The sequence below is a fragment of the Dermacentor silvarum genome, chromosome 2, assembly GCF_013339745.2.
Source record: "Dermacentor silvarum isolate Dsil-2018 chromosome 2, BIME_Dsil_1.4, whole genome shotgun sequence".
NCBI lineage: Eukaryota > Metazoa > Arthropoda > Arachnida > Ixodida > Ixodidae > Dermacentor > Dermacentor silvarum.
The window spans coordinates 15,628,897-15,645,374 of NC_051155.1; the positions used below are offsets into that span (position 1 = coordinate 15,628,897).

A 16,478-nucleotide genomic window follows, 5' to 3' on the forward strand; every position below is an offset into this window, starting at 1 on the left:
AATGACGCGTAATTCTCGTGGCGGTACCGCTTTTCCAAGCAAGCGCTGCCACGGCTGTTGGAAATGGTGCCACTGGCCCCAAAAGACAACGAACACGATCAGCCCATGCTGCCGTTGCTCCAGCTTCTGATCATGCAGCAATTCTACGGTGCCGGAACCTTTCAGGTTATCACAGGGGACCTCTTTAATGTTTAGGTAATTAAATTAATTTAACTAATGTGTAAAACGAGCTCCAGGAGCACGGCGCGTTCTTCTTTGGAAAAGCTTGTTTTCTTTTTTTCCACCATCCGCGCGGGTTGAAAACACAACACACACCCTCTCTACGCAAAAACACCGCACGTTTTCAGCAACAAAACCAAAAAAAGTCAGGATGGCGACACACACAACCACAGTGGCTGTGAGAACCAATGTGAACTTGTGGCCAGACGAGTTTGAGTAAAGCGCTAAAACCGAATAGTTATTTGTATTTTACTCAGCAGAATGCACGTGCAAGCACAGCAACATTTATATCCGCATTGCTCTGCTGCAAAAATTATTTTTTTTACGATTGAACTGATCGTACACGTAAATTTTCGTATTCTCGACAGCAGATGACGTACTTGACCCGAAAAGTGTTACTTTCGAAAGTGATACTTAAGTGTGATTTTTCAAGTACTCTCCTAAAACTTTCGTAGCCCTTGTACTTTCCCGCACTTATTGATGCCTTACTTAAGTTCTGTTTGGGGAGGCCAGTGCCCCTCCCCACTACCTTCCTCCGTCCGGCTGCTGATTGTGTTGACTCGTTTAACTGTTTAACTCTGCTTCCTATGCGCTCCAGTTGTGTGTAACAAGCCGCGGCTGTCGGCGTTCAAGAATGGCACTGCTATAACAACTGCTAAGCGGGGTCACAGGCGGCAAGTGACATGCGAGCTCCGCCGAGGCATTGCTTTGGCAGCCTCCCAAAGTGGCCTTTTAAAAAATGCGAGAAGGTTGCTGCGGCAGTCTATCAGCTTGTGAAATCCAGAAGAAACGCTAGGGCGTGATCACCACAAGCATCTCGCCACGTACTTCTCACTGGCTTGCACGAGAAAACTCCATGCCTGTCACCTTTGCTTGCTTTACGCGAAGCTAGTCGACATCCTTCTCTGACGAAGGTCCTTCGCGATAACGAAGCCCCGGAGGGACTGAGTCATCTGCAGGACCTCTGGCGAGGACAACTTTGAGGCAGCCTGCCCTACTTCGTCATCGCTGCTGTCGTCACCGCCACTGTCGCCGTAGCTATCCGATGCAAGCATGTTCCTCATGGTCGCTTCATTGGTTAGACGTACTTTGTTTCTGAATCTACAGCAGTGCGATTTCTTTTCACCGGCAACATTGTTCATTGCCGATGATTAGTGGGCCGATCAGCCGTCTTTCATTTCGGCGGCGAGTCAAACGAGGCTGAGAAACCGTGTGGCCCGGAATGACTTCGATCCAACCAACAAAGACGAGCATGAGCGACTTAATCCGACTGCACAGAATAAGGGGCCGGCGAGCAATCCCAGCAATCTCGGAGCAGCGCCCAGTACTATCAGGGTTATCAGCACTGTTGGCACAGTCCATTCGGGTTTTTCCAAGGGTGGCGGGATGTAGAGCTGGGCACAGCAGCCCATTTATGTTTGGAGGGGTGGAAAGGCAACGGGAGAAAGGTGTGTGAAGCTGGCGATGCTGAGAAGGCTGGAAAACAGCGTGTGGCGGCTCGACTTGCAACGGCTCAAATTGCAGAAATGCGGAATGGGGGTATCGTAAAAAGTGGTTTATTTCACCATAGAAAACATACAAAAGTTAATGGTGCAGCAGCTTCTCATTGTTATTACCAATATAGTGTTAAAACCGGTATCGTTGTAAGTGGGTTAAACTGTATGTGAAAAAAACAATTGGCTGTGGCTTAACTCAGTTATGCCTGGGTGTTCGTATCGAGAGGTACGGTGAATCTTATTGTTTAGCTTGGTTCTCTCTACGGTTAGTGTAACGCATTTATTTTGAAAGTCCTCATCTTGTTGCTTCTCAATTGCCACAAAGACGGCCTGATGGTCGGTGAGACGGGAGGATAAGGGGTTGTCGTCTAGTGATTTGAACACGTTTCGGGCGCTATCCTCATCTGAATCCACTCGCCTGGCCGTTTTGTACTTACGACGCTTCTCAAGGCATGCGGCTCGTTCTTCCTTCGTCTCCTCGGCTCGCTGCCGCCTCTTTCGTTCTCACGACGAAGCCTGGCTTCTTTCAGTCTCTCCGACTCACTTTCCATATCTGCCGACGAATCCCACCAAGTCGCCCCTTCTATATATACGATGCAATGTCGGCTCCTCCTCTGTTGTTGGAACGTGGTTTCACCGGCTCCTCCTCTGACGTCATTCCAGATGGCGTGGCGAGTGGCACTGCCAGCTGCGGCGGTTGTTGTAGCAATGGCTCAGCTCGCAGTGTGGCCACCGGCCACAGCGAAACGGCGAGAATACGGCCAATGTAGCACTCGCTACAAAAACAAAAAAAAATTCCTTAGATAGGAACCAACTGTATACTTGCGGCTGCAAATACATCTGTTAGATCAATTTCCCTGTCGTTGTTTCTCTTTTTAAATTGTTTATTCATAGTTTGTTGTGGCAGCCTCGTGTGCATCCTTGGCGAGCAAACGCTATTGGCGTGCAGTGAAGCATAGAGAAAATGTCCGGACTGATAAATTTTGGTGACTTATCTTCTTGCACAGCTTCTATAGGGTTGCACGCTAAATATGAAACAGAGTACAGTCGACTTTCATTTATTTGACCCTGCGAGACGAACAAAATTGAATAAACAATCTGACGTTTTGAATTAAACAAACATAAAAAAAGACTAAACACACATTTGATTAATTTGGCAGTATTTGCCTGAATCTAACATGCCATGAATCAAATGCTTGACTGCTTGCCGTGTGTCCAAAGTAGAAAATTGATGTGGAAACGACATTAAAGTGCCTAAACACAGCAGAAATCTAACGTGCACTTGATCTTTTAGCAAGAAAAATGTGCAAGGCTTGTGGGGACTCACACGTGCTCTTGGGACAAAGGAACGACAACACAGTAGTGCAAACAATCAAAAGGGCATTTATTGCTTCTTTCATACACTAATGCACGCTAGCCGAATTACTATGCATAGAACATTCACATGGGCACGTGATATTGTAAATCAAGGAAGTCCAACTCACCGCGACTGGATAGTGAGCGAATATGCCAATGCCTAATCACACCAATGCCTAATCGTTCACGCGAACGGTCACGCGAACGGTCCGAGTTCGTCCATACCGGTGCCCTGCTCCTAACCTCGCGAGACGGTCTCGCGAAGCGTGGATCGGCGCACGCGCGGAATGTCCGCATCGCTCACCGACCCCACTTCCAAGAAAGTTTCCCGCCGCTAGGTGGCGTTAGCGCACAACACTAGTGCCATCTCTCCCAATGCGCCACAACCACACCGATCGTAAAGCCACGCGGTGAAGCCGGATTACAGGAGACGCGTGAGAGTCACGCATCCCCACATCCCCACAACCTTAAATCACTATACATACTCTGGCAAAACATGTCACACAGTCTATCAATGCGTGCGTCGCGAACAAAAGTTAGTACATGCGGCAGTGGCCGCGCCGAGGAGATGTCCACGCGGTATCCACAATTAACATGCGTGCCGACATTGTCTCTGGGGTACACGGCTGGCGTCCGTTGGTCATAGCAGCAGCTCTGCAGACTCGACGGCCCGACTCCAGGCCAGAACTCCGGAAATGGCGGTGCAGAAGTTGGCACGAGCAAGCCTCGCTCGTGCAGACACGCCCTGCTTGCGAGAGCCGCAGTAGCCGTTGGTGACTGCCGGCTCTTTTCCCAGGGGCCGAGGGTTGCGAGCCGGACACAGGTGGCCGTCGAAATCGCTGTGCCGAACTGGCCACAGGCATCTCCAAAGCCTGGGGTAGCTCGATTGTAGTCCAGGGCAGCAGCGCTGACGATGTGCAGGTGACAGCAAACCAGGGGTGACTCCGCTCACGCTGCATACACCCAATGCACTCGACAAACACTAAAGTAGTGCAAGGGAGAGGAATTCGGCATACGCATCGCCCACGTGGTACGATGATCAAATCTGCTAGCAAAATTTGGTGCGTCTATTCATATGCTAAGTTCACGTGAGCAAAGCTTGCTTTATTGAGTTGAACGAGTAATTTCAATTTGTGCGAGGCGAACTAATGAGGTTAGCAGTGTGCAACCCCTCAACACCACGGTCCACCAGGTTGTGTCCCTCCACATGCGACAGGCGGCTTCATAAAGCCTTAGGCCTAATATGTCGCTACCCTGACGACAACTAGCATCCAAAAACACCACCTAAAATAGACACAAGAACAGGCAGCCGCGAGGAGACGTTAGCTCTGTGAGGTGGTCCTACCCCACTCGGTGCACAGAGCATCCGAATTGACGGTGTCCACCGTTAGTGTAGGAGCGCCCGGTGCTAGGTCGCAATACCAGACAGCCCGTAGCGGCACCTGTGGCCCGCGGCCACCCGGCTCCCAGAGCCACGACTTCTGAAGTCAAGGAGATAGAAGAAGCTATTTACATTAGAAATTCGGACCACCCACGAGGCTTCCGTACTCACTTGCTTCAGGCTTGCCAATGCTTCGTGGGTGCTAGGCCTCGCTCTCCCAGGATGCAGACCACGTGGCTCTCGTACCGACGAGTGTACTTCACCAAAACACTCGCAAAAGAATGCGAAACACTCGCAAAAGGAACACGTGCACATTAGAATCGAGTGAATACTGTAATGAGACATTGTGAGCAACCTTTATATCTTGAAAATCTTCCTAGGGCAGGCTGAAAATAGGTGTTTTCAATGGGAGGGTGACATGTGTTCCAAGCATTCACTGTCCCCTAAGCTCCACCGAGACAGGTGCTGTCACAAGAGGGGCCGCTATTGGGTTCACCATACGGGTTAGGCGCATGCATGCTTACTTGTGAAGCTTTAATTATCCAGCTAAGGCCAATTTTAGGATCGAAGTAGCGAAAGCTTGGGCCCATAGAAATGCATAGGTACTGACTGGGACCTTCGGTTGGGATCCAATTAACTGAAATATCTAATTAACTGGAGTCGGAATAATGGAAGTCTACTGTATAGAAATAGAGGCAATGGATTTTTCTGCCACGTATTGCCATCTAGCGGCTATTGCAGCAATTAAGACAAATAACACAGGTTAGCCCCAAAAGATGGCGCAATACACATCTACCCTCTGTTTCGAGAAATCGCTTTGGTAGAAAAAATTGACCAGTCTTGGAACTTTGCAGGCAAAGGTTATACACACCTTACAGAGCCCATTTGCCTATGTCTTTTTGTTACAGAGCAAGTGATAAAAGGGAAAAAAAAAGGTGTTCAACTCACTGAACAAGTAGTGTCGAAGTAGACTAACATTGCAATGTGATTTTGATATTGTCCATGTAATAGAGGAAAATTTATTGTGTAGTTTAGAGAAGGTGTAATTGAGGAAGTTTAATCCGAGCACATTTTGTTTTAAGAGAGAAAAAATAAAGTTTTTTAAACGAAAGTAATAAGCATCTTAGGACTAATGTTAAGAGACAGAAAGAGAGCGGTGTGGATCAGAGAAAAAACGGGGATTGCCGATATTCTAGTTGACATTAAGTAGAAGTGGAGCTGGGCTGGCCATGTAATGCATAGGATGGATAACCGATAGACCATTAGGGTTACAGAATGGATACCAAGAGAAGGGAAGCAGATTGGCAGAAAACCAGATGGAGTGATGAAGTTAGGAAATTTGCAGGCACAAGTTGGAATACGCTAGCGCAAGACAGGGGTAATTGAAGATCGCAGGGAGAGGCCTTCGTCTTGCAGTGGACATAAAATATAGGCTGATGATGATGATGATGATGAATAAGCATTTTGTTTCCTTGGGTGCTGGACCGTAAGTCCGCTTCGCTGTGCAGTGCGCTTCTTCGGGAAAATAGATGTGGCATGGCTGCACACTAAAACAAGACACATGCTTGGTAGAGTCCTTACGATGTTTGCAGCCCCAAAACAGTGTGGAAAGTCGGCATTAAAGTTCGGACTTCTTGGCATAGTGCTAAACTATGGAGCTGTAACTTGGAAGTTAACAAAGAAACAGAAGAGCCTGTGTAATGCACAACGAACAATGGAATGGGAAGGGATAGCAGTGTTGAGAAGGCAGTATTGATTAGAGAGCATACATGGGGTAGTTGATGTTACATTTGTAGTTAAAAGGAGTGAATGGTGGAGTGATTAAGTGGTGGCATCTTGGGGGAGAATGTGTGCCTAGGGAAGGGACATGCAGTAGGAAGTGACAGTGCATTAGGTGATGCAATGAGGTTAGGTTATGACTTGCAGGCATAGGATGGAGTTGGCTGATGCAAGACAGCTGTAATTGGCAATCAGTGGGGGAAGCCTCTGTCCTCCAGTATGCATAAAGGAGGCTCTACTTGGGGAGAACTTTCTGTGGCAAGCTACAGGGGGGGGGGGGGGGGAGCTTCTGCATACATGCCACTGCGCTAAATAGTCTGGCAGCATTTGACAGCACTTTCAATTTTTTCAAACAGATACTGAGTCAGCGTAGCTACCATGTGCGACAGTTTTGCATTTCCCCAGCTGCAAACAAGAAAAAACAAAAATAAGCCAAATTTGACACTCACTGGTGTATATTGTCTTATCTGGCTGTAGTAAATAACATATTTATGTTTTGTCTTCCTCAGCTTAACCCTTTGAGGGTCAAACATGTAAATATACTGTGCAGTGAATAACTCCCAAATGGTCGATGCTGTATATTTATGACTCCGCCTGTATATTTGAAAAATGTACCAATTTCTGTCACCCAGCAAGTGCTGCCACCCTGTGTTGATATAAGAAAAATTTTTTTTCGCTCTGTAGTCTCTTCGGTTTAATTTCACGGCTTCATTACACCGGTGCGTCAGTGACAGCTTGTGCATTCATGCATGCGTGGGCACGTGGTGGTTAGTTTCGTTTCGTCTCATAGGCTGTTTTCATTTGTCATGCTCGAAAAAACTGATTTCCTTCTGGTTTTGAATCTCTCAAAGGGTCACCACTAGATTCTTGCTTATTTCTGACAGGGTTACTATTACATATTATATTCACAGGCGGGCACTGGCATATACAAACAATGGTGCCGTATGTGAACGATGCTACCGTGCCTCTGTTTCTTTTCTTGAGACTTTGCCCCTTGTTGGAGATGGGACGAAGGATTACTGCAAGTTTCTGACAGGGTGCGTACAGGTCCTTGAAATCGTTGAAAACCCTTGAAATTGAAAAGTGCGTTTTCAAGGCCCTTGAAAGTCCTGGAATTTTTTTCCTTCCTTGAAAATCCTTGGATTTTGTGAGCAATGCACTCTGATATCACCATTGCAACCTCCTTTCTGTGGTAGAACGCCGTCGATCTGACAAAGTCCCCATTTCAGAAACAATACGCTGGCGCGAGCACACATGGTTCCGTTTCGCAGAACTGCACGGTAAAAATAAAAGGCTTCACCATGTCAAACCACGAACGGAGTGAGAGACCCGTGCCGCGCTTCGGTGCTGGCTCGGCTGACAGTGTTTACGTTGCTTTCCTCACCCTATCGTTAGTTTCACTCCTCCCCCGTCGGTCTGCCTTGTCCCACTTTCACTCTTGCGCGCGAGCTGAAGAGTGAAGCTAAAGAGAGCTATAGCAGAGAGCAACTTTACCATTGATGCTCAGTGCCTTTGGGTGGAAGTTTGTTGTAATATTATTTATCATAATATAAGTGCAATGACATTACCGTATTTTCCAGTCTATAATTCGCACCTTTGTATAAGACGCAACCCCCTCAAGACGGCAGTTTTTAAAAAAAACAAAAAAAAAACATGTAAGTCGCACTGGTGCATAAGGCGCACCTGTTCTTTCGCTAAGCGATTTAAAAAAGTTACAGTGACGTTTCGCTCCATGAACGATGGTCACGCGCAAGCGTATGGGTGCCATTTATTTCCACTCCAGGCGCATTTCTGCCGTCGTGGTTGCCGCGATGTTCTGTATAAAGTCCAAGGGCGATAACATCGTCCTGGCAAGTGAAAGCGTGCGACGGTGAACCGAATCGTGCACAAGGGAGGAAAGTGGGAATGCAGCCTGGGAGACAGGGGGGGGGCTGCCAATACTCTCGTAGCAAGTGCGTGGTTTGCGCAGCAGCGGGTGCCGTATCTTGACAGCAATCTGCAGATGCGACGACTTCGGGGTTGATCGACTCGCGGTCGGCCTACCGCCGCTTGCGTTGCTGCTCCATCCTTCTCGCACGGTGCTCAAGAAATTGATCACGAGAACCCGGCACCTCAATAGCATGCACAGAACCCGCTGCAATTAAGTCAACCAGCGCACTGCACGTGGCCATAACATCGGATCCGATTTTCACGGCAGCTTTTCCGAAAAAAAAAAAAAAATGCTTAACCTTGCACTCGGCCACGCAACGCTTGAAACAGTGAAGCTGGGCGATCGTAGCCCAGTATTTTCCGGAAGTGCGCGCGAACTTTTCATCTTATTACTCATGCTGATAATAATTTATTTTCGCGCTTCTCGGACTTACGGCTGTCACTGCGCGTTGCATAGCGCAGCTTGCAACACCGACACCGCGTTGCTATGCCGACAGCGCGTTCCAGCAGACCCGCTCCGTGAATGCGTCTCTCTCTCTCATAGCACACAAAACCTCTTCACCTCGCAGAGCGCAAGCGTGCGAACGCGCAAGCTGTGGACAACGAAGATGACGACGCTTGAAAGCAATCACATGGTTCATATAAATGCATGCTCTGTAAGCGTGGCTGTATAGCCTAGTGGTTATGACGCTCACCTTGGGAGCGGAGGTACGCGGGTTAGAATCCCTCCTCGGCAAGTAAGTTTATTTTCTTTATGGTTCATATAAATGCATGCTCTGTAAGCGTGGCTGTATAGCCTCTATCCCTCCTCGGCAAGTAAGTTTATTTTCTTCTTCATAGTTTCTTGATACAAACCACAAGTTATGGCTGGCTTAAACAGCTTCGCTGTTAAAAATGTACATAGGTCGCACCATTCTATGAGACGGACAGACGAAAAATAAAAAAAAAACGTGTCTTATACACCAGAAAATACGGTATGCTGAATGTTTTGGAAATGTTTGATGAACCAATGCAGCTAATACTGCAGAAGCCTGAGCAACTGTTGTGAGTGTTCGTTGTGTTAACTTTTAATACTGCAGACTCGAGAAATGATCAAGAGAAGACATGTTTTACAAAATTGCAATATACATCTATTTGTTATGATATAATTGATGTGTAGCAAGACTACACTGAATGGTTTAGAAATGTTTGGCAAACTTGCCCAGTTAATACTGGAGAAGTCAGAGTAGCTGTTGGAAGCATTCATTGTCTTTTGAGAACTTTTTTTTGGGGGGGATAGTGAATTTGTGAAGTGATCAAGGCTGGACATTATTAACATCATTGGGATACCCATTTATTTCTTTTTATCTTAGTGCAATAACCCTATGCTGAATATTTTGACTATTTGTGGTGAATTTTACCCAGCCTATACTGGAGAACTCTCAGGCGCTGTTGTACGCGTTCATTTTGTGTTGTGATATTGAGAAGATATCAAAGCTAGACATTTTTATTATGCTTGTGATATACATTTATTTATTGTAAGTGCAATAAAACTAGTCATTTCTGGAAATGTTAGAGCAAAGAAATCCTACTTTGGATACCGCTTTGAGTCCTTGAAAAACCTGTGACAGGTCCTGGAAAGTCCTGGAATATCCTTGAATTTTTGCCTTGGAAACCTGTACGAACCCTGTTCTGACTCAATTGATTTTTCTGACAGGCCTTAGAATTTTCTTGAGTGTGCTCACATACACGGTTCGATTACGGTATGGACAGGCGTGCAGTTTGCTCTTCTGCAAGTGAGTCTAGCGGTGATTCCTTCATGCCCAAGTGCCAAATTGGAATACAGTATAGACCACTTATAACGTAACCGCTTATAGTGCAGGACCGGATATAGTGCGGTCATTTAAGACTTCCGTTAATTTTCCCATAGCACTCTATGTATACACGTATCGCTTATAGTGCAGTTGCGGGAAACGAAATACCGGTTACAGTGCGGCTGCCCGGGAGTACGGAAGTCAGTGGAGACGGTGAACGCTCCCCTCAAACAGGCGCCCCAAGGAGTGATCGAGGAAGAAAGAGACGAAATGGAGGAAAAGGGCACGTGGTGCAAACGAACAGCCAGTGAGGCTGAAACCAGAATCTTTAGTGCGAGTCGTGAAATGTCACGGCGCGCATAGCGAGCGAGGGACACGAAACTGCCAAGGCCGGACAACGCTCGCTTCACGATAACGGCAGTAAACGAAACTTCAGGGAGCGGGTGGCGCCGGCACGTCACGGTGAAGGGCGCACGTGAAGACTGTGGAATGTGAGGGAGGAGGGCGGCAGGGAAGCGGATATTGCCTCGGCAACTCCGCCGCTTCGGTGGCTCCCCTCGCCCTCCCTCGTAGCTCCGTCACTTTCGACTGTCACCGTGCGCGCCCGCCGCCGTGCAGGCGCCGCCGCTACAGCGGGCCCGGCGCCAGCTCCCCGAAGTTTCGTTTTCTGCCGTTATCGGGAAGCGGGTGTTGGCCGGCCTGAGACAGCGCCGCTGCTTCGCTCTGCGCCGTAGCCGCAGCGTGCAAGGTCAACACGTGACTAGAAAGTAGAGGAAGCATAAAGGAGAAAGAAGGGTTCACTGCCATTTTCTATGCGTGGCTACGGTAGCGTGGCTGAGACGTCGGCACGTAGACGCATGTTCCAGCGCAATGCAGAATTGGCGACCTTGCCATTTGAGAGAGGGTGAAATTTCTGCCGCATTTTCTTTTTCTTTTTTTTTTTGTTGTTCTGTTCGCGCGCGACATTGAGGGGTCTCTAAGCTTTTACTCTATGGGGGTGCCGGCTCAATGCCGGTCGGAGGCGCTACCGCGTGATTTGGTTCGAATTAACAAGGTTCGACTGTAAATTGAATGCAAACGTTCTAGCCACATTCCTCGACTGTCGCATACGCGTGGCGGCTAGGTGCAGATGTTTTGCATATGTGCGGGCCTTGAAAATTGCTGCTTTGATTATAGTGCAGTACTGCTTATAGTCCGGATATTCGCGACTCCGGCGACTTACGTTATAAGTGGTCTACACTGTATATCTATTTCAGTACATCTTATTAGAAGTAGTTATACAAGCCCATCTAGATACATGAATAAGCAATGCATGTTTACGTGTGAAAAAAATTTTTTTTTCTCATTTTATGGTCATTATAAAAAAAGTTGCGGTAAATTTCTTTTGTAATGGGTCACTCGGAAGATTCTAAATCTCCAATAAAAGATATTGTTACGGGGAGTATTTAATTAACAGTAAGCGGCTAGTGCTTGTGAAGTCAAGACTGCACAGAGCGCACAGGTTCCAGCAGGTTTCAGTCCGACAAGAGAGACTCTGACACAGCCCCACTACAACGTCTTTGTCTTTCCCATTGCTCGTGACAATATCAACCCCGGGGGGTTGCACTTGGCAAAAAAAATTTACCCTCAAAGGGTTGAAATAACGAGGGTCAGAAGGCAGGACATTTTTTGGGAGCACTCTTACTTGTGTGCACTTTGCCTCCGTAGTTTCCCTTTATTGCTACAGGAAGTTGTCTGCAAGTGTAATTTTGATAATGTCGATGAAGTGATCTGTTCTAGTGCTTAGTGCAGAAGCTTGAGACAAGGTGGACAGAAGACAAGATGTGCTTGTGTGTGTCTTGTCTTCTGCCTGTCTTGTCCAAGATTCTGTCTCAGTATTAGAAGAAATGTTCTAGCAACGAGGCCAAAACTCAACCCTCGACTTGCACTGTCATGCAGGGACATGCGAGTCCTGATGACAGATGGGTGAAAGATGAGGTGAGAATTTAGCTGCAACTCCTGGTTGTGTCTGTCGATGCAGGCTCATGCAGCTGGCCTTGGGTGCGATCCCGCACGTGGTGTCCGTCCACCGTGCAGCAGGTGGCAAGGGCACGGCCCTTCCCCCTCCCTCAGGGCAGGGGGAGGCCTGGGCCCTGCTACGTGACCGGCTGCTGGACCTGCTGCTGCTGCCGTATGCTGCCTCAGCTGGAGGGGAAGGCAGCACTGTGCCCCCGGGGCTCAGTGCAGCTGCCCTGTCTCGCCTGCTGGGTCCGTCCCCTGGTCCCAACCCGGAAGAGCTAGAGCAGCGCAAGATGGCCGCCCTGCAGCTGCTGGCTGAGGGGGGACTCTATCCTGAGCGCTCTGTCGTACTCCACCTCCTCATTGCTGCAGCTGATACACGACACAGGTGACGCACTCAAGGGCACCTAACTTTTTTTTCTTATTCACTTGGGTTTCCACAAAACATAACGTCGGAATGAAGTGAAATGTTAAGCATGTAGGCCCGTTTCATGCAGGTACTGCAAAAGCAACCTATGTTGTCCATCACCCGTTGCTCATAGCTTATAATAAAGTTGGTCACTTGTCAACTTCACACTCTTATTAAGCAAAGATGCGGGACTAAAATTGCGATTTTTGAAGAAAAAAGTGCATCTTCTAATTTAGGTTATTTTGGAGTCCTAGACACATAAAGAAGCTCATCACCAAGTTTTGTTGCAATCCGCACCGCAGAAAAGAAGAAAATAAATTCTCTTCTCGTGACGGTGGCGTGCGCTCGCCGTTGAGATCGCCCATGAATGCTGTATTCAAGACATGGCTGCAGAGAGGGCAAGAAACTAAACATGGAGTGAATACCTGCATTGGAAAGTTTGTTTTTCGCGCGTTTTAATCATGGGAGGCCTTCAATAGCAGACCACAAAGTAAAACTAAAAAATTCGCCAACGATTACGGTACTCCCTAATGCGAAATTTGAGCGCAGCTCTACACGTGTTTTCATTTTGCGATATATTGGTTGGCGCGGACAATCTGTCTCGTGCGGCACCTTGCAAATGGAGCGAAGTGTGGCGCTACTGCCTTGCTACAAATATGGGGATCACGAGAGCCAGCACGTGGGTGACACGTGGGCGCAATTCACAGCAGATGCCGCTGACAGACCTCCCAGATGACATGCGCTACTCTGGTGCCATCTCGTAGCCATCGTCGCCACCGTAGTGTGGCGACGATGTCTTTCATTCCTCTGCGGTCCGCGTTTGCTTTCATCTTTCGCTGTGCTCGTTCGCTCACTCACTGCAGGAATGGGTGCATAAGAGCTGTGCTCTAAAAAGAAAGGCATAATTCCGGCTGCAGTGCCCTTGTCTACTATGCAGACAAGGGCGCTGGATTGCTCTAAAGCTGAAAAAAAGAGAAGACGACTTGAAGAAATTGTTGCAGAGCAGGTACGAATTGAAGAGGAGGGTCAGAATTATGGATCAGGGCACTTTGATTATTTATTTTTAGGTTTAAAATAATATAGCCTGTTCTGAAATCTTCGAGCTCATTTTTCTCAGTTTGCACTTGTTGGCCGAACAAAAGTTGCCAAAACCTGCTATCGAAGTAGTATCTAGGCTGAAATTATATCAGGACCAGAGATGAGGCGCTTTTTATATTTCTAAATTTTTATGAACAAAAAAAAAAAAAACAATTACATAACTGACCTATAATGACAACGAAAAAAATTAAGCTGAGCCTCAAAAAAATTGACATTGTCACAGAAATGTAATGAAGAACTTGTAACTGACCTTATCCTGCAATAAAAGCCCCCTAGAAGGTATTTAACAAAACAATCAGTGTGCCTTCGTAGCTTTTAAATGAGTTTTCCTAAGGTGACATGCCTAATTGGTCCAGCGTGGAAGCTTGGGCGTGTTGGTGATTCATCGAAAAAAAAAACACAGCGCAAAAAAGACGGACACGAGAGAGCGCTGTGTGCGTGTCGCTCTCTCGTGTCCCTGTCTTTTTTGCGCTGTGTTTTTTTTTTCTCTAATTGATCCGTATGACAGCCGTTACTTCATTGCTATTTAATCTGTATTAATGAAAGTTAGAATATGTACCGTATTTATTTGATTATAAGGCGCGGTCACGATGTTAAGGCAAGGGTGCCAGTTGGAGGACTCAAATAAAAAAAACTCAAGTATGCACACTAATATAGCGCGATATAGAGTAGCCGACAGATTATTCAGACACGGCAGGGTTTCTCCGAAATACTGAATTACTAACACAGCCAAAACGCAAAATGGCGACCATGAAATGAAGGGAGCTCCAAAATGTGGAGTGCAGGTTATATCTGAATTTTAGCCTTTAGGTGTTGTTTCACAGCAGCGTGAATATCGCCTTATAGTGTGGCTTCACGGCATTGTGGCGTGCGCTGCTGTAAAGCCTCACTATAAGGCGAAAGTAGCACTGCCGTGAAGCCACACTATACAATGAAATTTGTGCTGCTGTGAAGCCACACCTAAAGGCAAAACTTGTGTATAAGGCGAGGGTTGACTTCGAAGCTAGAGATTCTGGGAAAACTCCTTGCCTTATATTGAAATAAATACGGTAGTTAAACAAGCAGATACATAAACCTATAAAATTTTACAATATAACGGTTTTAAAGTTACTTTTCAGCCCTGCATCCAGTACACAAGTACACAATGTTTGTTTAATGCCTTTGTGGTGGTGCCACTAAGGCATTAAACAAATATTGGGCATGTCCAAAAAATGTGGCATCTCGAAAATCGGTTGTTGACTGTATTGTTAAAATTGGTAATATAAATCCCTCCACTTATTTCGGTTTAATTAAAATGCTATAATGTCGATCTCCTCTACATTTTTATGGTGGGAGTTGAATATAAAAATTTTCGATTATAACTATGGAATTTTCTTGGCACTTGAAAATTGTTACAAGTGGATTTGACTGTATTGTAGCCTGTGAAGTTGGTGTTTGTTCACTACACTGATTTACCACTGTCCTTTTTAAGCTTTCAGGCAATTTGCCTGTGTCTCTAAACTTGGCTGTCAAAATTTCTGCTCTTTTACAGTGTTGCCAGTGCAGCCGAATTGAAGATGAAGACGCTGTCAACGTATGTATGCCTTCGGTCATTGTTGTTTATTTAGGCTTATTTTCTATATGCTATTTTGCGGCTGCAGAAGCAGTTACGTGTGCTATGAAGGGTGCAAATTAGGCATGTGTGCATACCATATACACAGTAGACTTCCGTTAATTTGATTTAGCGATTAATTTGATCCTGGCTGAAGGTCCCAGCCAGCGCCCATGCGTTTCTATGGGCCCAAACTTGTTATATTGATCCTCAAATTAGCCTTTGCCAGATATTTCGAATTTTACGAGTCAGCACACACGCACGTGACCCCTATGGTGTCCTCAATAGGGGCTCCTTTTAGTGTCTTGGCAGAGCTTAGGGGACAGTGAATGCATTAAACATACGTCATCTCCCGTTGAAAACGCCTATTTTGAGCCTGCTGTAGGACAATTTTCAAGCAATTTCTCTAGCTTACAACGTCTGATTATGATATATACCCGGTTCTAACATGCACCGTTAACGAAAAAAGGGGGGTGGGGTGAAAATTGCTTGCGAGAAGCAGTCGGATATGAAACCAAAACCGCCTTCACGGTGTTCGTATGCTTTTTCGCATAACACGATGTATTGCGGCGAAACTGACTTTAAAACCCATGCGCCGAAGCTGAGTTTAGGAAACTGGCCATCATTGTGCGACAATGTTTCTTGCTAAAAAATTGGGTGCGCGATAGATTTGTATTGTTTAGGAGCTTTCATATTTCTTAGAAATGGGCAAATACTGGTGACTCGGGGGTGCGTTCTTGCATTTTTTTGCATCTTGTTTAATTCAACTCTCCAGATCATTTCATCACTTTCGTCGGTCCTGTCAGCATCAAATTAATGAATGTCGAGTGCAGTGGATTTCTAATTGAATATCGAATTCAATCATGGAATAGAAGCTGATTATCGAATTGGACATCAAATATCGGAAAATGTATCACAATGTTTAACGCTCAAAGTTTGGTGCAAGAAAACACGGTGATGGACATGCTCGGGACTCTACTAGCATTGCATAACAAGAGTGATGCAAGCTATCAGTAACTTAGGTGCCTAGGAATCAAGATGTATGCATGGTCTACTCGTACAGTGGTGGAACACCCATTTCACCTTATGGCGCAGATCTTAGTGCATGCAAAAAACTGATTTGACTAAGTGATAAGCACTTTTTCGACAGTGTCAAACATACATCTATGCCATGGGTTCTCAAAGTGGGTTCCGCAGGCCCCTCCTCGTGGTTCTGCGAGCCACTGATAATTATTCCCTGGTACAGCACTCGCCAAGTCGCTAGGACGGCCAACACGAGGTGCGCTCGATCCAAGGAACCTCCATTACCTATGCTCGAATGTCAGAAAGCACATAATAGTGTGTAACAGAAGCGCGCGAGCTGCGCAATAAATCTGCCAGCAGCTTGTAGCCAGCCAGCCTCTGAAAATGGGCAGCACGCCTAAACTCT

The 16,478-nt window shown here is 46.6% G+C and overlaps 1 protein-coding gene and 1 long non-coding RNA gene across 3 annotated transcripts in view; one reads left to right on the plus strand and one right to left on the minus strand.

The window, feature by feature from the left end:
- The window catches only part of LOC119441336 (proteasome adapter and scaffold protein ECM29-like), a 345,050-nt gene that overhangs the window by 22,975 nt on the left and 305,597 nt on the right, over window positions 1–16,478 (plus strand). For both annotated transcript variants that reach the window (XM_037705954.2, XM_049661154.1), the window contains exons 4-5: window positions 11,974–12,339; window positions 14,990–15,031. In XM_037705954.2, coding sequence (XP_037561882.1) covers window positions 11,974–12,339; window positions 14,990–15,031 — 408 coding nt within the window. The remainder of the gene's footprint in view (window positions 1–11,973; window positions 12,340–14,989; window positions 15,032–16,478) is intronic.
- LOC125942915 (uncharacterized) overlaps window positions 4,281–16,478 on the minus strand; it is a 176,086-nt gene continuing 163,888 nt past the window's right edge. Inside the window, exon 3 of the long non-coding RNA XR_007465415.1 lies at window positions 4,281–4,552. This is a non-coding gene — a long non-coding RNA (uncharacterized LOC125942915). The remainder of the gene's footprint in view (window positions 4,553–16,478) is intronic.